At 35.3% G+C, this 21285-nt stretch overlaps 1 protein-coding gene across 6 annotated transcripts in view; it reads right to left on the minus strand.

Annotated features, from left to right (window-relative positions):
* LOC128220661 (uncharacterized) overlaps nucleotides 1-21285 on the minus strand; it is a 141971-nt gene that overhangs the window by 33169 nt on the left and 87517 nt on the right. For all 6 annotated transcript variants that reach the window (XM_052929147.1, XM_052929146.1, XM_052929145.1 and 3 more), the window contains 2 exons: nucleotides 11409-11570; nucleotides 411-539 (listed from right to left, as the gene is read on the minus strand). In XM_052929147.1, coding sequence (XP_052785107.1) covers nucleotides 411-539; nucleotides 11409-11564 — 285 coding nt within the window. In that variant the 5' untranslated portion in view covers nucleotides 11565-11570. The remainder of the gene's footprint in view (nucleotides 1-410; nucleotides 540-11408; nucleotides 11571-21285) is intronic.

The following is a 21285-nucleotide window of genomic DNA, read 5'->3' on the forward strand; positions in this document are numbered from 1 at the left end:
GGAAATACTAGGGCCATGATTACAAACAGTCTCAAGTCTGAATTCAGTCTCAAGTGACAAAACTGTAAATGTTCATTTCATTGTAACTTTCCTTCTAATTAAGTATTGATGATGAAATTTCCTGCATTTAATCACCATATAGATTTGATATTGTACAGCTGTAAAACAAAGGGAGTAAAGATGATTCTTTGTGATTTACCAGAAGTGCTTTTCTGAGTCTAAGAATGGACTCAGACTCGAGAAGGTTTGCCATTGTGGGCCAAGATCTTTAATCTTAATGATTTGGTATTTGACAGGCCTGTGCTTCATAAGACATTAAGAACAGATTGTTGTAGCATGTAACTCAGTTAAACTGGGTAAATTCATTCAGAACTCTGCCATTTCTTTGAGTATATACAAGTAGTGCTTACAACTTGAACAAGGAGGTTCCCCTTATTCTTCGTCAGTTGAGATGACACAGCGTAGGCCTCCTCTATTGTTGGAGCTGTAATGTTTAGAAGCACCTTAAACTGGTCGGCTTCACGTAACTCGATTTCTCCCTGCAGGAAAAAAAGTGTAAAGTAAATTTAATGTATACATGTCACTAAGTTAAGGTCATACATGTACATTGTAGCTTGCAATAAGGATTTATGCATGTGTATAACAGTATTTGACAGGGAAAGAAATCATTGCAAATCTAACAAGATTATTAGTACAGCTCTCTAATCTGGAAGGTTATATTTGATTTCTGTGGATTTTTGGAGATTTAGATTGGCAAAATCTGCAAAATCCAGGAGAGTCGAATACAAAAACATCTTCCTAGCTAAAACAAAGCATTACCACGGACATATAAACCCTGGTTAATATGTCTACGGCAGTACCAATAACCTTCTAAGGATATACAGAAGCAGCTTTACAGCTTTAAATTCTAATTTTTAAATGTCTCTCAAGAAACTTTATCATATGTTTAAGTATTTCATGAAATTTGTTTCATTCAATTCCCCTTTTAACACTTATAATGTTGGTGTAAAGAATTCATACCGAAAATGCCCAAAATTTGTGGTTGTTTGCATAATTTGATAAGTTACTATTTCCTTCAAAAACATGATTATAATCAGATTTGTCTTGCAAAAAAACTCTACTGTTACAGTAAATGGTTTATAAGAGCTTTTTGGAAAACATATATGTCAAGAGTCAGAGATATCACACTTTCAAAAAAATACATTGCTTGAATCAAGATTTATATATGTATCTTCTACAACTAGTTCTCATGATTGGGAAATTATTTATGGAAAGGGTCGTTTTCCTGATATTCCAAGAGAACAAAGATTATGTAAAGTATGTTAATTTTAATGTATTGAAGATAAATTCCAATTTCTACTTGTTTGTGATTTCTATGGGGATCTGCAATCCAAATATATTCTACAGAAATATGATATAAATCCTAATCCTAGCAAAGTAGAATTCTCATGTCATAATATACTGTTGCTATACCAGTAGTTAAAGGTATCTTTACATATTTGTGCCATGCATTTAGTAAAAGAAAAGTATGACTTGAAGAACGAAAGTCTAAAATTACTGTCCATATAATAGCCATTGTAATGGTCCGCTGTAGGAGGCGGATGCGCTTTCATAGTTTAACATTCCGTTATAGACGGCAGAACGTTCATAGTACATATGTTTACTTGGTTGGTAATATTCAAATTAGCAATGCCGGGACTCTGTGTGGATTGAGAATTTACTGTATGTCAAGACAAGTGAACCCCTTCAGTGTCGAGCATGCTTTTCTCTGAAGGGATCTGTTGGCCTTGTTTGACGTCTTCACACCATATTACTGTACATTTTATTATATGTTTCATTGTGTCACAGACCTCCAAACCATGGTTTATAGGTCTGTGAATTTGTTTCATTGTACTGTTGCACACAATTGTATATTATTACTTCATATCTGTATATATATTGCAATGGGCTAGTGTCCTTATACCAAATGAACATTTTCATTATATTAGATATATTTAGCTGTAATACAAGCAGGTGTAACTCCAAGCACCTTAAGAAGAATACCCTTTACTTATAATGCTCTAACCACAATAATGTGCGTTTAGGGAACTTTTTTAACATTTGGATATTCATTTTGTTCCCTAAACGCCAGAAGTCGACTGATTCATACCAATGTAAAATATATTTTTTAATTGTTACTCCACCGTCTCCGTGGCCTAGTGGTTAAGCCTCCGCCTACGGAGGGGGAGGTCGTACGTTCGATCCCTGGCCGCGTCATACCAAAAGACGTTACAAATTGGTACAAGTAGCTCCCTTGCCTGGCGCTCGGCATTTAAAGGGTAGTGCTTGGAAAAGTGGTGTACACAGTACTGGTTTAACCCAGGGAAGTTGTATCCCGTGTATCGGTGCTTTACACCGAGCACGTAAAAGAACCAAGGGTCTCTTCGAAAAAGAGCTAGGGTATCGCACCCGGACTTCCTTGTATCCCACCACTGTCTCTTCAGCGTGCTGTCCCTTCAGCAAAAAAAAAGGACCCCGTTGCAAATAAGTGCTTGCACTTTCACGGGTTATCCTTGACCGCAAGGTCTAAAGAAATACATACATACATACATACATACATACAATAATTACTACTGCATTGTTAAATCATGGACCTATAAACCATGGATTGGCAACTCTCATCTGTGTTAATGCGATCATCTCAAACTCACGCGTGCAGCGGGATTTCATTCCGAGATCTTACCGTGTGGTCATTTTCGAGACGTCCGACATCGGCCGAATATATACATGTGGGAAAACATTAATTAAAATTGACTTAAATGCGTGGTACTTTTATTTGAGTTGATAATAGTCCAATGGAATCTGATTAAAATCACAGTTATTAATTATAATTAAATCTATAACGAACAAGGCATTATTAGCAGAGTTGGCGGAAATAACCGAAGATTGCCGTTAATCACCGATCGGAGATTCGGCGGAATTTTTCGATATTTGCCGAGCGCGCGCTAAGGATTGTGGGTAAATTATTATTTCTTATCGTTTCACCGATATGGGGCAGTTGCCAATCCATGCTTTATAGGTCCGTGGTTAAATAAAACCACAAAAGTTACAAATAAAATATTTTTAGCCAATACCTTTCTCTCATTACACTTAGTGTTTCATGAAGCAAAAATTCAGGTTGATTTGTCAACAAGGCATTGCCATTTTTAAACTACCTAGCAGGTGCTCGTTATCTTTCCGCTCAATATACTTAGTGCAGGGATCTGTCATTCTTGGCTAGGAAAACAACAAGATGGATATGGACTCACAGAGTCGCCAAAACAAAAATTGTCAAAGACTCTGAAGCGGCATTTTATATGGAACAATAATGCTCAAAGGGAGATCTCTTTTTTACTCTCTATGTGTAGCCAAAAATTATCACAAGACTACCAATCTGACTCACATTTTGGTCCAAAATGGTGTTTGGAAGTTATATTGTTAGAGCTATTTGTGACCAGATTTTTGTCCATATATTCGTACACAAATGAATGACTTATTGCAATCTGTACATGTCTTGTATCAATGTTGGTAATAAGTTATATAAGGTGATATATCACTAAATTTATTTTACATTTTCGTAAGTGAGAGTTGGCACATAGGGATAGTGTCAGAGTTGTAAACAAGGGAGGTAACTGCTTAACTCTCCAAAGTGCGGAACGGAAAATCCTTGAGCGGTAAAGACCATCAGCTACTTTTGATACAAAACTAATTGATTAAAAGTGTGTGGTGTTTTTTTTACTTCAAACTGAAGCATCGTAAAATGTTTATTACAGTTAATGTGTGAAGTAATATTGAACGAATTTCAGTTTACATTTAAATGTAACATTAGTCATAGAATGATAGACAATACGTAATGGACGGGCCAATTATCCCGTCTTTAAATGACCTCATATCAGTTATTTAATTTGATTAAATACAATTAAATTAGTCTTCCAATTCAACATGAACAGAAGCCATTCAAATCAAGGGTCTCGACGATTTCGGTATCGATATCGTAATCAATCTGTCTTCGCGTTTGGCACATTATAAATTTGAAGTGAATCATTAATTCAATTATAGTGTGTACACCCATTTAAAAAAATCAATGCTTCAAATAGCAAAGGTCCTGTTTTATTTTGATACGCATTATACGTAAGATAAATGTTAATAAACATGTATGCTAGCTACACGGTCATGTATCGGGTTCAGACCGCAAGCATTTTGTATTGTACGCCCGTATAATTGACTCGGAGTCAGCCGTGAACATTATGGAGCTTCAATGGTGTGGTCTGAAAATGTTATACTGATGGAAGCTGGAGGAGCGTCCCCTCCCGTTGGAAAACTTTGAGAAATATTGTAATAAAAGAAGACTGTTAAAGGTTTTTGAATGCCAACATTCCATGAAATTACAATAAACTGTACCCAATGAAACGTTGCATGTACAAACACCCCTTTAATAGCCTTAGGTCTTTAATCCTGATTTTGATAGTTTAGTTATTTCCTTTTCGGGCGAACCAAACCTGATTTGTACGCCCGAGTGTACTGGCGTATGCCTAGGTACGCCCCTGTGTATGTACTTATGGTGGTTGAAATAAATTTTGAATCAATGGGATGCGTGTCAGTCTTTTTTAAAAAGCATTCGAAGGTTTATTTCCATATTGATTATCGTTTGATTGGCCTTACCTGAAGGTTGAATCGTCCACGTATGTGTCGTTTATATCGAAAGTGTCTTATTATTTTATAGGAGTAAGGACTATCCGTCAATCAGACGCTTAAGTTACGATAGATTTGCACTAGGACGTACACGAGCAAATTTAATTAGGAAATACTTCTGTAAAAGTAAATGGCTGATGCGTAATTGACAAAATACTTAATACTAGTATACAAATACCTGTGGTAAAATTTGAAAGATTTGTTTTCATATAGACCTCCAAATAAACAATTACATATACATAATGGTTGAAATCACTCTTTAACCAATGGGATGGCAACATTTTTTCAAAAAATAAAATCGACTTTTAAAATTCCATACTGATCGATGTTTTACGTGCCGAATTTTATGGTTGAAACGCCATCGTTATAAGAAGTACCCGGGTATCTGCGGATTTGCTTAGATAACACAATACTTCAAAATACATGTTTCGCTTTCTTGTGAAACTGAGTTCTAATAATATGCATGGGTCACCGAAAAAAAGGCTTTGCTTGCGGATGACAACGCTCTTCCGTCAGTCAATTAACACAAGTCAACAATTTTTTTGGCATGATAATTTATCAATTAAAGACTGAAAATGGTATCGTTAATCTATAAGATTGTTATCCAGTCTGTATCTATTTTATTCAATATAACAGCAATGTTCAACGCCAATGCGACTGCCATGCATGAAAAACAAGTCCTTGGATGATTTTCATGAACAAAGAAAAACCAACCACCAAAAACAGCAAAAAAATAATCTTAAATGCGGTGAAGGACATTTTTTTCCAAAACAGATTTCAATGACGGCTTATTTCAGCTTTTCATTCTAGTAAACAAAGTAGAAAACAATATCAGTGAACAAAAAATTATTTACGTTATCATTTATTTGGGGATCTTTAAAAACTTAACGTTCGCCAAGCTGCGCCATACTTAAACGTTTAATTTCCATAAATACCTTCAATGAACAATAACATGTACATTTTCATACCAGATAAATGTTTATTGAAAACCAATTTGATCAATAAAAGACATGTATTTTTATGACATTTTAGTTTATTACACAATGTACCATAAAATTGGTCTAAAAATATAAATGCTTTATTTTGCTTTTAAAATTCAATTTTAATAGTTATTTTGGCAGTATATTTATCCAATAAGCCATTTTTTATCTCTATGTTTATTAACTCATTTACGATTTATTACAAATGTCAAAATTTAAGGTTTTAAAAGAAATTGTTTGTTCGAAAAAAATGTAGTCAAGTACTTCACAACTCAAAAAAAATACGAGAGGAAAAAAACCCTAATGTAATGAGCCATTTATGATAACACATTGTCAATTGAAAGAATAAAGATTTCTCAAGCGAACGACTCTTTTGTAAAAAGTTGGCTTTAAGCATTGAATACATTGTAATTATGATTATCTGAACGTAATATTAGAAACTAGATGAGCGACAGAATAAAGCATTAGGTATAATAGAGTGACAATGCTGGGTGCAAAATGCCCATTAATTTCGGACCAGATAACCATATTGTTAATGATTACTTTGACGTTAGTTTATTGTATATTTAACGCCTCGAAAATCAAGATCCTACGCACTTACGCACCCATTGTCTTTGATCAAAACTTATGCAGCGAATCACATTTGCAATCATGGTTCGAAGGTGATCAATGCGCCAAAATCTAAAACAATTAATGCTGTTTTCATGCAAAGAAGACAATCAATCTACCAGTTTAATCTCAAATTGACAATAGAAATTCTTGACATTAACTTGTTTTGGTCTTTGACGCCGTTAAGCTCGCCAAATGGAGATTAGTCATGTTCAGGAATATTACAAAAAATGCACATTAGCGTCAGGACAAACGCAAAACTCTCGACTTCCAGTGTCATAAGTTGATCCTTAGCTTTGAAATGGACGTTTGACAATGCATACAAAGCCTTTGTTTACAAGTATAAAAACAACATCAACAAAAATACTTGAGTTGCAATGATTTACGTGGTTTGTATACAAGGGAATATATTTTTGAAGCAGTACATGCACACAATTTTGGTCATTGTCACCATTACCACCGTCAGCAGAATCACAACTATTGTCATCATCAGCATAATAATTAATAAGGGCTTCTTGTGTACAATTTTTATAACTCAAATCATATAATATGATACAATTATTTTACCTTATGGTGAACATTTTCGTCATATTTCGGGTGACATGCGACCATTTAAGACGTAACACAATTCAGTAATGACTCATTTACGCCACAAAATAATTGAGAAGCTAGGTGTGTGCTGACAAGGACTAGGCTTGCCTCTGATATTGGCCGTTTTTTAGATAAATGCATCGCATATTGTACAAAAGAGAAATGCAAGTGATTTATTTTTGCAGCTGAAGATAAAGTTTTACATATTTAATTACATACGTTGTTTGGCACTCAGGTATTTTGATGTTTTTGATGTTAACACGGTTTCAGAAAAGAGATGTAGAAACGAATTGTTTTGGTTATTTTTCAAAACTGTAGAATTCATATTTTAGATGGCATCCTTCATTATAAAAAAGAACGAATTTGAAAGAAAATATTTTCATTGTGTTATTTCACTGATAAGGCTCCATACATCACCAAAAAACATTCATAAAAAAATGTTTGTTTCCGTGTTAAAGAATCATCACAAAACATCTTCACAAAGAGAAGAAATGTGAAGGAAGTAAAACATCCTGTTGATTGATTAAATTTATTGGCGAGAGCAATTTAACATTTCCTATATAACTCTTTTTTTTTAAATTGGCATTACATAAAAGACGACGACGAGGAGGAGGAAGTCAGAGATAAAGAAATAGAGAGATAAGTAGGAAAGGGTGGTGATGAGAGTGGGGAGGCAGATAAGAGATAAAGGAAAAGAGAGAAGTTGGAAATGGGTGATGCTGAGAATGGGGAGGCAGAAAAGAGATGAAGGAAAGGAGAGAGAAGTTGGAAATGGGGGATGCTGAGAGTGGGTAGGCAGAAAAGAGATGAAGGCAAAGAGCGAGAAGTTGGAAATGGGTGATGCTGAGAGTGGGGAGGCAGAAAAGAGATGTAGGAAAGGAGAGAGAAGTTAGAAATGGGTGATGCTGTGAGTGGGTAGGCAGAAAAGAGATGAAGGCAAAGAGCGAGAAGTAAGAAATGGGTGATGCTGAGAGTGGGGAGGCAGAAAAGAGATGCAGGAAAATAGAGAGTAATGACGAAGTGGGTGATGATGAGAGTGGGGAGGCAGAAAAAATATGCAGGAAAATAGAGAGAAGTGTGTGATGATGAGAGTGGGGAGGCAGAAAAACGATGCAGGAAAATAGAGAGTAGTGGGGGAAATGTGTGATGATGAGAGTGGGGAGGCAGAAAAGAGATGCAGGGAAATAGAGAGAAGTGGGTGATGTTGAGAGTGGTGAGGCAGAAAAGAGATGCAGGAAAATAGAGAGAAGTGGGTGATGTTGAGAGTGGGGAGGCAGAAAAGAGATGCAGGAAAATAGAGAGTAGTGGGGGAAATGTGTGATGATGAGAGTGGTGAGGCAGAAAAGAGATGCAGGAAAATAGAGAGAAGTGGGTGATGCTGAGAGTGGGGAGGCAGAAAAGAGATGCAGGAAAATAGAGAGTAGTGAGGAAATGGGTGATGAAGAGAGTTGGGAAGAAGAAAGGGGATGAATGGAAAGACCAAGCAGTAGTGGTGACGAGGAAAGGGAGAAAGAAAATAGGTGAAGGACGAGATGGTAGGGGGAAAAACGGTGATTAGAAGATAGGGTAGGTAGATAGCCAATAGATAAAGGAATTGGGAGAGTAGTGGGAAATGGGTGATAGTGAGGGCAGGTCAGAACTGACCTGACACACTGTGTGTGTGTGCGTGTGTGTGCGTGCGTGTGCGTGTGCGTGTGCGTGTGTGTGTGTATGTGAGCGGACAAGGGAGATTGTGGGAGAATGTGGGGGGAGGTGAAAATAGGGGAAAGGTAAAGGGTAGTGAACTGGGATAAAGGGCATTGTATAAATTATGCATGTACGGTAGTAACTGAGAACTCCGGGGTACAGATAGAGAAGAAGACGGCCGTGCACGACGATACGTGCGGTCACTCTGAGAGCCAGCCGTGCACGACGATACGTGCGGTCACTCTGAGAGCCAGCCGTGCACAACGATACGTGCGGTCACTCTGAGAGCCAGCCGTGCACGACGATACGTGCGGTCACTCTGAGAGCCAGCCGTGTACGACGATACGTGCGGTCACTCTGAGAGCCAGGCTAAAAGATCTATCCAAGGTTTTAAACTATGTGAGATTGTTTGTTTTTATACAAAATTTGTTAAGTTAAAATAATATTGATTATTATTACTTTTTGTGGATATAATAAATTGTATGAACGCATGAGGTGGCAACACAAAACCTATGTTTTACTAACTTAATTGTGGAATTTTGTTTTCAAGAAAATTAAATTAGTTTTCCTATTTTCGGGAATTTTTAACGCTGTTCTGCTGTATGTACTTACATTATTAATATTCTACATAAACTGCAGCTTTGATTATTACCATACCAATGCTTTGGTGTACGGTGTTTGGTTATTTCAATGAAAGGTGCAAACATTGCATAGGAATAAAAGATGGCTGGAAGGAGCATACCGCGGCAGTGAGTAATACGTGCCAGGGATGGTGAATATAATAATAATGATATATGATAGTAATAAAGTCTCCAAAACAGTATTCACCCCTTGCCGAATGAACCCGAACTTTTCAGGTCACATAACAAAATTAATAAGTACAAACCTAAAAAAAAGTCTGCTCAACCGTATTGGTAGTTTATTTGAATAGCATGCATGGAACTCATAACGATATATTTTAAGGCTTCTAAAATAATGATTGTTTCAATTTGCATAAAATTTATATTTCATTTTAAATTTCATCGTTTTGAACACTATTTTCGTACTTTAATTTTATCAGAAAATGAGAGAAAAACAAATCCATGGGAATTCGTCGCACCTTGGTCTTAATCGCGGACGGATGTCAGAGATTTACAAAAAGTCATCAAGTATCAACATTATGATACCTAATCATACTTTTCAAGTGGGGCCTTAACTGATAGTGCGTCCTGACATAACCCAGCTTTAGTGTGTCACACACCTAAACAAATAGTTTCTTTTATGGGTTATGCACGATAGTACAGTATGGGGTGAACAGTGCACAGTTTGTATAAATCAAGGAACTCGCATGATAATTACATACTGCCCGCAGTACAAACCTACCGTCTGAGTTTGTAATTTTGCTCAGCACAATTCTGTTGTTGTTTTTCAAACTGCGATGCGTGCAATACTTAAAAATACATATTAAAAGTTAATGTCGTCTGCTGGATATTGAAATCGCTAATGGTAGTCACCCAATGATCAACATTTACTGTTGACCAATGAAATTGCTTTATACGCAAACTAGCTAAGGATAACCTGTTGGTTACTAATCCAATGTTATATAATTGGATTCAGCAAGCAATAAACTTTCCAATGACACCATCATTGATTATAAAGGATCAGTGGATCACCAGGCATCCAAATTTAGCATTATTGCATATGACTTGACGAAAGGGCAAGCAACAACAGTCACTATATATATATATATATATATATATATATATATATATATATATAATGTCCGTGTGTAGTTAGTACAGGACCATGTATTTTTCCACCCTGGACTGTCATAGACAATTATAGGTATCTTCCTTGGCCACTCAAGATAGGTTTACCCAAACCAGAGTGTATGGTGTTTTGCAGAAACTCGGTTTACCGAGTTTCCACAGAACAGCCTGCGCGAGGGATGGGATGAACTTTTTTTTATCTGAGCGGCAACGGTAGATACACCCCAGTTATAGCAAAAATGTATTTCAATTTACTCTTACGTACGGGTACTTTCTTTTCTTAGGCCCTGGTTAAGTTAAGGATTTCCAGCATTACAAAACTTTTGGATCTAATTACCTGAGGTAGGATAAAACATCTCTTTTACCCACAGGTTTTACCCATAGGTAACAGAGAAAACACCTGAATATAGGGTACTATTTTTTGCAGATTAAGTAAATTTTCATCTTTTAAACGATATATCTCTTGTTTCATACTTGTATTGACTGAAATAATATTTACAACAAATAAACGTTGCTCCCAATTAAGTACAGAACGGAGGTAACTGCTGAAAATGCAATTTTATTGTTTATAATATTAGTAGTCGTTAACCTCACAACCGTCTTGTCACGCGCGATATTTCGTTTTCAATTGGACGTGAGTTTATGGTTTTAACTAAGCATTTACATATTCGATTTTGGTTATTTTCTTATAAGATAATGTTCTATGAATGGTAAATTGGTTTCATCTAGTTAAACTTAGAGTATTTATCTTACGCTTTGAAGAATAGTAATTTATATGTATTCCGGATATGCGTTCAAGTTCGGACACTATTTTCGAAAAGAATACGTGATTTACTGTTAAAAAATATTGATGAATGTCATTGACGAAAATGAAAATACACCAGCATTCAAGCAAGTTTATGTTCCAGCAAAACTTTTAAATATTTCATTTCACTAGAAACTGGACGCGCAAAAAATCATCTACCATTGGTCGTCGTTGAAGATATGTGTCTCCCGACCCTAGTGTAGCATATTTTACGCTGACAAGGTAAAATGTTTTTTATCAATGTCTGTCTGTAATCATCAACGTATTTATTTAACTTACACTGAAGTTTGTGCGGATTTCTATGTGAGGTGACGGATGACCTAACAAAGATGGCGGTAACTCGTCCAGCAACATCAGGTGTGAAACTGAGTCCTCTCCATAGCAACCACACAAAGTCAACAGGATGATGATACAAAAACCGAACTGCATCGACATCTTCGTCTGGAAAATAACACAAATACCATATAAAAGAAAATGTTAAGTAAGATACTTAGAATCATCAATCCACTATCGGACCAAGGGACGGGGGTGGGGCGCACCTGGCGCACCCACCCCTAAAATAGTGCAAGTTTATTTTTCATTTTAATACAGAAGAAAAAAGGAAAAAAAAATATGCTCAAAATGAGTCCTGTTACATAGTGTAAAGAGCTCAATAGTGGCTTTTATTTTATATGAACTTATTTATTTCGTGCAGTATTTTGACGATACAACGCCCTTTATCGCATTGAGTTGAATTATTTAATTATATCTCACATTGCTCTCTGAGTTTCCCACTATTACGAGAATAACATTTTGCAATGTAATTGAAAACAAAATTACTTTAAACCAACTCCCACAGTCACAGAAAATAAATTTGATGACTTCCGAACGTCACATGTCTGTTAATGGTTAATGTTACTGTTTGGCATGTCAAATTTAAATGAACAAAAAAACAATATGTGTCGACAATAAATCTACTGGCTGTTCCCAATTGATGGAAATAATTGCATCTTGTGCATTTGGGATGAATTCAAAGCCCCTATTTTAAATTAAAACCCGGAACACTTTATGCCCTTATTATTGTTGGAGAAATGTCTGCTAATGATCCCTTAATTGTTCTTTACCTTCACGCTATTAACTTTGTACTAAAATATAGAAGCTTTATGGCTTTAGGACAAACATATTTTAGAATGTTCACTGTTTTTGAGCTTACATTACATATTGTGACGAAATAGCAGACATGCTCTGTAAAGGTTTTTGTGCACCTCAATTTCTAGATGAGTAACGCACAACAACGCGTCACTTTTTACCTCTTTTAAGGTATATTTTATGGGGAAAAAGAATGGCATTTCAATGGAGCTCGACCGAATATGAATTTGAAAGTCAGCATTGAACTAAAATGAGTATGCTATGTCATTGGTAAAAAATGTCAAACGCGCTGTTTTGTGAAATGTTCAATGATGGGTTTTACAACGTCATATTTTTTTTTACATAAATGTATCAATGACATGAAAATGTAAAAATAAAGCATGTATGCACACTACGTGGGTTCATATTATTATTTGTATAAAGGACACATTTTTTATCCACATTTTATTTACTAACAGTAAAAACCAAACAGGCTCTGTTAAGGTCAATTGTTTACTCGTATTGTTAAGTATATAGATATGCCAAGACATTATAATAGATGCTTTCCATCTCTGACCATCAGTTCCATTTAAAGTCAGTGTCTTTATAACAAAATTAATGTCGAAAGGTATCTGCTTTGAAAAGAAACATCAAATAATGCCACAAAATTAACAATAGAAAATATGACAATTATCAAATAAATCTCCGTTCATAGCTTCAACAAGTAACTTTGTTTTTCTCCCACGTGACCAAAATTAATCATCAATACAGGAGAGAGAAATTCCCAAACACATTAAACACTGAATCTGTATAAAGCAAAGCGTATTGTGTTTTTCCTTTAGATTGGCACGAACATTTGTTTATGCCGTTGCCGTCGTCAATGTGTGACCATTGGTTACAGATACTTTTTTTTTTTAATTGGTTTACTCGTGCATATCATTATGTGGCAAAAAAGGTTGATTTCTTAAACATACATTATTTATATTCAAATGCATAGTCTTTCCCCCTTTCTTTCTAAAACAAACATGATAGACAACATTATCTATTTTTGCAGTAATTTTGATAGTACAATTATCACAACGTGGAAATGTAAAGCCTGCTATAATACAAACTCATTAAGTGCCTTTTTTATGCCAATTTAAGGTGCATACATTATTTTACCTCATTGCAACCTAAACTCGTTTGCCAAAATGTTTACGCATTTTTTAAGACCAGCACAATCAAGTTTCTGTCTGATATTTAAGAACAACACGAAACCTTTTAAAATCAAATCAGTTGTCCCGAGACAATTGGAGAATCACCCTAATTCCTGCAAATCAAAGACTTCAGACCGCAACTTAGATGGAAACACTTTAATTTAGATTTCCTTTGTTATATTGTGCTATTATATGTGCGTCATTCTTCGGAATAGAACTATTGTCACATTGCCTTGTAATAGGAGCGTCACTAAATTGAAGACGATTGTAGAATATTAGCGCAGACCGATGGCGAAATCTGCAGCGTCTTGTATCCTCTCATTACAAAACGGACGTTCTCAGAGAAACCTGATAATGCTAGAATAAGTTGTCAACATTACAACTTCCCCAAAGAAGTTATTTAAAAACAATATATGTGTTCCGTTGTCACGATTGGAAAATTAAAACTTTCAACATCGCTCTGCACAACTATTCGATACTTAACAAGTAGCAACAAGATTCCTTTACTTGCTAGCCTTATAATTTAAGGTTTCTTTGATTGCTAGTTTGTCATGAGTACCATTCATAATTAATACTAAGATGCTGCCTGGTTGATTTATTTCCAGAAACAATTGACTTTATTGCTCTTGTCCCTAACTCATTTTCCAAGGAAACTGACGTTACTATTAAGTACATGTCCTAGAAACCAAGCCACTGTGATTGCTGTACCGATTATCAGATACATTTTATTTTCCCGGAATCGCCATAAAAGCCAAACACCTAATTATTTTTAGAACTACAAGTAAGTTATTTGTTAATTAATAATGTTTTCTTGTTAGAATGGATATATTTTTACTTTCCATTTGGTTTTAAGAATTCACCCTATAGAAATTCCCCTAAGTGAATGTTGTAAAGAGGTTTATAACGTTCATTTGTTACCAGCCATAACACACAAGACATAAGCTGAAAATGCCTTGCCGGACAAAATACAACATTTCTTATATCATTATTAGTAAACGATTTTGTCTAGATTCACAGTTCTGGACATTGGTCACATGTCACAAGCATGGCTTGTATGACACAATAATTTATTCTATTTATCTTTACAGGGCACTTTATTATTTAAATTGTATTGTTCTTTGAGAGAGAATTTCTGAGTCGTTGTGAGGTTTGTATATAGACAGTATGGAAAGGGCTGAAAAATATCTTGGTGCTATCAACCAACTAGTATATATTTAAACATTTTGCTACTTGGCTTCTACCATGAAATCAAATGCTATATCAGTACCGAACTTTATTGTTAACTGCCAATGCCAATTTTGTGTTATAGGTTGTTTAAAAAAGAAAAAAGAACATATTAACCTGACAATGTTTAAGAAAGAAAAAGGAACATATTAACCTGACAATCTTTTTAGATAAATGAATTACTACCAATTTAAAGTTAATACCGGAAATTACTCTTGACCTTTTTTATTTTCATTTGTTACCGTGAGATTCATTAAAGGGCTCCACTTTACGGCTGATACAAACAGTACAGAATGGCCCTACTCTCGAAATCCGTTCTGGGGTCTACAACCCTACATCAAATCGTCTCGTTTTATGGCTATAAACTATAGACAAGATGCTTTGACCGACAAGAACTTTATATTATAGATCACATAATTTCTTTTGAAGTTGATCGAATAAAACTTTTTTCTGCATGGAATTCTATTATGAAATACATAGAAGTACCTAATACATGCAGCCTGGCAGGGCTTAGGGAATTTTTATGATCTTATAAACTCCTCGCCGTCATTGTTTCAGGGGACAAAAGATGCATTGAACTGTTCATAATCTTAAGAACGTCGCAAATGCTATTGTATTTAATATCAGACTCAAAGTTGAAATGCGTGTTCTTTGTGCACACTGTTGGCAATTGTCTGATAATGAAAGCGATAAAATCAAAGCGTCCAGACAATTCGATTAGTAATACAATAAGGTGCAAACGGTTAAAGCACTGTTTATGTTTTTTACCTGTTTGTGTGGAGTCATGTGTCTTTGTCTTATCATCATAAAGCTATTTTCTTTTAACTTCACTTTGGAATGCATGAACATATGAACCAGTTTAAACCAACAGAGTCTACACTGACCTTAGAAAGTCCTAATATACATGAACCCTAATAATTACGTTCAAAGAATGCATTACATTGGGTAAGATGCATACACTGTACAAAAATAAAATTCAGTTGTTAAATCAGAACACCAAAACATATCAAGTGCTCTTTTGACTATTCGTAGTCAAATTCTTCAAAACACCATAAGCATAGTCAGTTAGATGTTACAATGAATTTCGTCGGTCAACCAAACTGCAAAACAAAATGACACATTAGTGGACCTGTTCACGGTATACCCAAACGTTTCTTTTTATATCCACTGGAGACCAGAGGCTGGCAATTGGTCGATCGATCCTGATTTCCTAAATCAGTGTATGCAATTTCTGCCATACTCATCCACACTATAGGGACAACAATTTGACAAACTCGTGAAACAACAGAAATAAAGAGACAGAACTGACAATCTAAAATAAAAGAAGCAACACATTTACTATTTTTTTGAAAGTGTTAATAATATAACCAACAGTGGTAAAAGTACGAATACATCCTTGCCAAATGAAAATAGCGCCCTCGGTTTGATTTAGATCGTTTATAGACAGTAACAGGGGCCCCGTTAAAACAGTTTACGACATATATCGACTAAGATCTTTACTGAAAAGTCCCCGGGGAGCGCAAAACTGTCAACGCCCACTAGCATTTGCTTCTGAGGTTTTCTATGTTTAAGAATCAGTAAGGCATATGAAATGGACAAGAAGAGCAGGCATTTAAATGATAACACTGTGGTCAACGAACCTGTGCAACATAAAGTACCACAGTACAGTGCATGTTAACACTTCACCAATTTCCGAATGTTTCTGATTTCCACTTGAGACTATATGGTGGAAATTGGTAGAACATTGAGAACAGCTCATTTCTGATTTCTTCAATCCGTGTGTCCGATTTCTACGCAACAACCAAAGGAATATTATATATGCGGCAGTATATACAAGTTTTGCGGCAATTTATTTTTTGATGTCCACTGGGGACGAGTGACTGGAAATTTGACGACCGTTGTGAACATCGATCACTTTTGATTTCTCGAATCTAGTTACTAGTATTCATAATTGTCCCAATCACTGAGCAGCATTTTCCCCTGTTTCGTTCCTGTTGGTGCTTCAATATAGCACCGAGCAACCTGTCAAAGCGTTCCTGCTGGTTGTTCAATACATTACTGAGCAACCTGCAATTTTGTTACTGCTAGTTCCTCAAAATAACACTCAGCAACCTTTCATATTGTTCCTACTGGTGCTTCATTGTATCACTTTAGCAACCTTTCTAATAGTTCCTACTGGTAGTTTTATATAACACTGAGCAACCTGCCGTATCGTTCCTGCTGGTACTTCAATATAGCATTGAGCAACGTGCAAATTTGTTACTGCTAGTGCTTCAATATAACACTCAGCAACCTTTCATATTGTTCCTACCGGTATCACTTAGCACCCTGTCATTGTATTACTGCTGGTTCTTCAATATAACATTGAGCAACCTGCCATATCGTTCCTGCTGGTTCTCTAATATAACCCTGAGCAACCTGTCATTTTGTTACTGCTGGTAGTTCAAGATATCACTGAGCAACCTGTCATATCGTTCCTGCTAGTACTTTAATATAACACAGAATAACATTTTTATTTTCGACAAATAACGTTTTGAACTCTTTTCGCGTTCATTGTTTACTTTTGAGTTTTGTTTATATTTTAAGTAACTTTTTAGCCATAAAAATGCACAACTTCACGGCTGATACTAAGAGTATAAAAGGACATATTCTGCAAATGTGGATTGTGCTTTACGAAACCCTGAACGCTTTCTCTGTTCGGAGGTCAAATGACAACATATTAAATTCAGCGTTTGCTTTTCATTTTCCGTCTTTGTTTTTTCTGCTGGTTTTGCTATGATGCAATTGCTCTGTGGAAAAGTCGAAGAACAGACCAATCCAATTCACCCAACAAAATCATATTTAGCTTGAAACTTATTTGGTGTCTCTTCATTGATTGTGATTTTCCTTCACACTTTTTGGTCTTGGTTTTATAAATTCCAGACCTTCTTAAATTACGTCGCTATTTTAATCGTGGGCTAACTTGTTTCTGAACATTCTTTAAAAGTAAGCTTGCATCAAAACCAATTAAACACACACAACACTCCGTAAGTTCATATCATTATGTAGATATAGGACACAGCCTCTTAACAGACTTATATAATCCAACCGCATTAAAACTCCGTTTTTGATCATTCACAACAGTAAAATATAAATGTTTTGTATCCAAAAAACAAACATGCTCTGCTAAGGGTTTTGTGCAACAGTTTTGTATTGCTAAGTATATAGATATTCCATCATATAATAATAGACTTTTCCCATCTTTTACAATCAGTTCCACCGTCAGTGTCTATATAATGTAATAAATTTATGTCGCAAGAGCATCTGCTGTGAAACAGATCAAACAATTTCACATAACTAACGATTTGTTAATTATCAAATTAATCCTCGCTCTAAGCTTCGTGTAATTTTGTTTTACTCTCACGTGACCAAATATTATCCTCAATGAAACAGAGAAGAATTTCCAAGCGCAACAACAGAGGAGATGTTTCTCTGTTTTATGATTTTACACTACTAATTAATTTCAATGCAAATAGGCAACACTTCAGAGCGGAATAAAAATACAATTTCTAGCGTTTCTTGACAACTAAACATTTTCTTAGTTCAAATCCAAAAGATTTAAACTGTAAAAAGGTAGGTCGCGTTTTTATTCTGAAAAATTCACTCACTTTCAAGTTAAGCACCGTTTATTGTCAAGGAAACCATGTTGCATCAGACCAGAAGACAGCCGAATTCTGGTTCAGCTCAGCATTTTAGTTATGAAACTTTTTTCTTGAGTACAGGTATTGGACTGAATTTAAAGTATAACAACTATAAAGAATATGCATCACTCACAAATAAACAGAATATAAATCTGAAGCACCATTTTCAATTTTAAATATAAAGAGGGCATCATGTACCACATCCTGCACTTTTACATTTAGTTATGATGTACAATATAGCAAATCGATTCGTGTCTCCCCTTTAGAATGGCACAAACAATCTTTATGACTGCCATTTAAAAACACCAGGACACCTTTTAAAATCAAATCAGTTGTCCCAAGACAATTGGAGAATCATCCTAATTCAGGAAAATCAAAGACTACTGTTATTTTTATCTGCGATTTAGATAGAAACACTTTGATTTGTATTTTCCATGATTTATTGTGGAACTCTCCTCGGAATAGAAGCTGTGCCACATTCCCTTGGAGTAGTGGTGTAACTTAATTTAAACGAGTTTAGTATCACGCAGATCGTAGGCGAACAGTGCAGCATCTAATATCCCTTCGGTACAGAAAATACGGACCCAGAGAAACATGATATTGTTAGCACAAGCTATAACAATTTAACTTCTTTAATTATGAAACTTCTTTTAAAAAATGATATTGTTTTTTTTATAGCGTTTAGAGAATGCCAATGAAAACAGTTATACTTTTTGTGTACTGATATTTTTACTGACGTTGAAACAATACAAGTTGTTTCATTGTCATAGAAGGGTTGGGTGCCGTCTGGATTTGAAAATTAAAACGGTTAAAGTAGCTCTTCCAACACTAGTTAGACACTAAACTAGTCGAAGAATAACATTATTTCTTCACTTGCATAGCTAATACTTTTTTATGATGGCTAGTCAGTCCCCAAAACCTAAGTAACACTTTGATGCTGTCTGGTTGCTTAATTTCCGGGAACAAATAAGCACTTCATTGATCTTGTTTATAACAAATATTGTTAAGAATCTGATGTTAATATTCTAGTTTTTGCCCGAAATGCCTAATCTAACTGGGTACTGTAAAGATTATCAGATACAATTTCATTTCCCCGGAATATCCTCAAATGGCCAATTATTTTCTAGAACTACAAATAAGTTGTTTGTTAATTAATAATGGTTTGCTGTTTGAAGGGCAATACATACAGCCCATTTTATGTTTATCAACACCCCCTCTAGAAATTTCCATCATGAGAATGTTGTAAAGATTTTTGTCGCGTGTCTGTGTGTTACCAGACCATACACTTGAGAAACATAAGCTGAAACTATCTTGCGGAAGAAAATACCACTTTTGATATATGATTAGTAAATGATTATGTCTAGATGCACAACTCTGGACATTGGTCATACGTCACAAGCATGGCTATTTCATCTTTTATATCTAAAAGAGGCTTCTGTCTATACTGGACAAATTATCATTAACATTGTATGGTTCCTGGGAGAGAATGTCTGAGTCCTAATGAACGCATTTATGGACAGTGCCAAAAGGCCTGAAAATGTATTAACCTAGATATATTTGAACAGTTTTAAATCTTTTTTAACATTAGTGTCTTACTTAAATATTAACATCCATTGCCAAATTAATTTTGTGACATAGGTTGTATGAAAAAGAGAAACAAAACAATGGAGGATCTAATTTTCTAAGCCGTAAGAATAAAGCAGTGAGAAATAGAATATGATTTGTTGGTGATAAAGTTTGTTCATTTTGTTATCCAGTTATTCAAAACCCCGATATTTTTCTTAGTATAGTCAGTCAGATAGTGGAAGGTTATTGTGAAGTCGGACAACCAAATGTAAACTGTTAAGCAAGACAAAAATACACATTAGTGGACATGTTTACGGCCTACCAATGTCCAAATGTGTTTTTTTATATCCACTAGAAGAATGGCAATTGGTAGAACATTGAGACCATCGATCACTCCTGATTTCTTCAATCAGTGTTTCCAATTTCTGTCATACCCAAGGACAACATAGGGAAATTTTTTGGAGAGAGACGTATATTGTATTCCACGAAATAGACCAAAATTGTGATTCAACAGAAAAGGCAGAGTCAGAACTGAAACCCTAAAATTACAATACAAATACATGCACCACGTTGTTTGAAAGTTTTTATTGTAAAACCACATTGATTGACAGTGATGTAAGAGTGGACAAAATATTGAATAACATGAACATAACCCTTTGATCGAGAGCGTTTGACAGTAATGAGGTCCGTTTCTGTAAAGTATTTTAATCGTAACTTCAATAATGATACAATATATCTGTAATTCGTCACAAATGACAACACATTGATCTGCTTATTTCCTCAACTTTGTGTTCATTTTTAACAGTGGATCAAGTTTAATTCATACACATAAGGAAACTATGACTCTAAATAATTTCAATTTACGACTTAAATCGACTAAGATCTTTATTGAGACGGCACCGAGTAGCAAACGACTGTCAACACCCCCTTGCATTGGTTCAGATTTGTACTATTGGAACATTGAATGATCAAGAAGGACCAGCAGACAAATGATTATACACCTTGTTAAACCAATATGTGCGAAATAAAGTATCACACCACACGGCACGCTTTAACAATGTCCTAATGTGTCTGATATCCACAGAGACCAGAGAATGGAAATTGGTAGGATATTAAGAACATCGATCGTTTATGATTTCTTCAACGTAAAACACATAATGTACACCAATTGTGGAGCGACAATATCTTTTTGATGTCCACTGGGAACAAGCGACTGGAAATCGATCACTCATGATTTCTCCAATCAGACCATTCATTATTGCCCCAATCAGTGTTCTCTATTTCTGGTATAACAAGCTGAAGGAGTAAATGAAGTACGCCACTAAAAACGACGAAATGCGATAAACGAAAGTAATGCAGAGAGAGAGAGAGAGAGAAAGAGAG

This window comes from Mya arenaria, chromosome 15 (assembly GCF_026914265.1).
Source record: "Mya arenaria isolate MELC-2E11 chromosome 15, ASM2691426v1".
NCBI lineage: Eukaryota > Metazoa > Mollusca > Bivalvia > Myida > Myidae > Mya > Mya arenaria.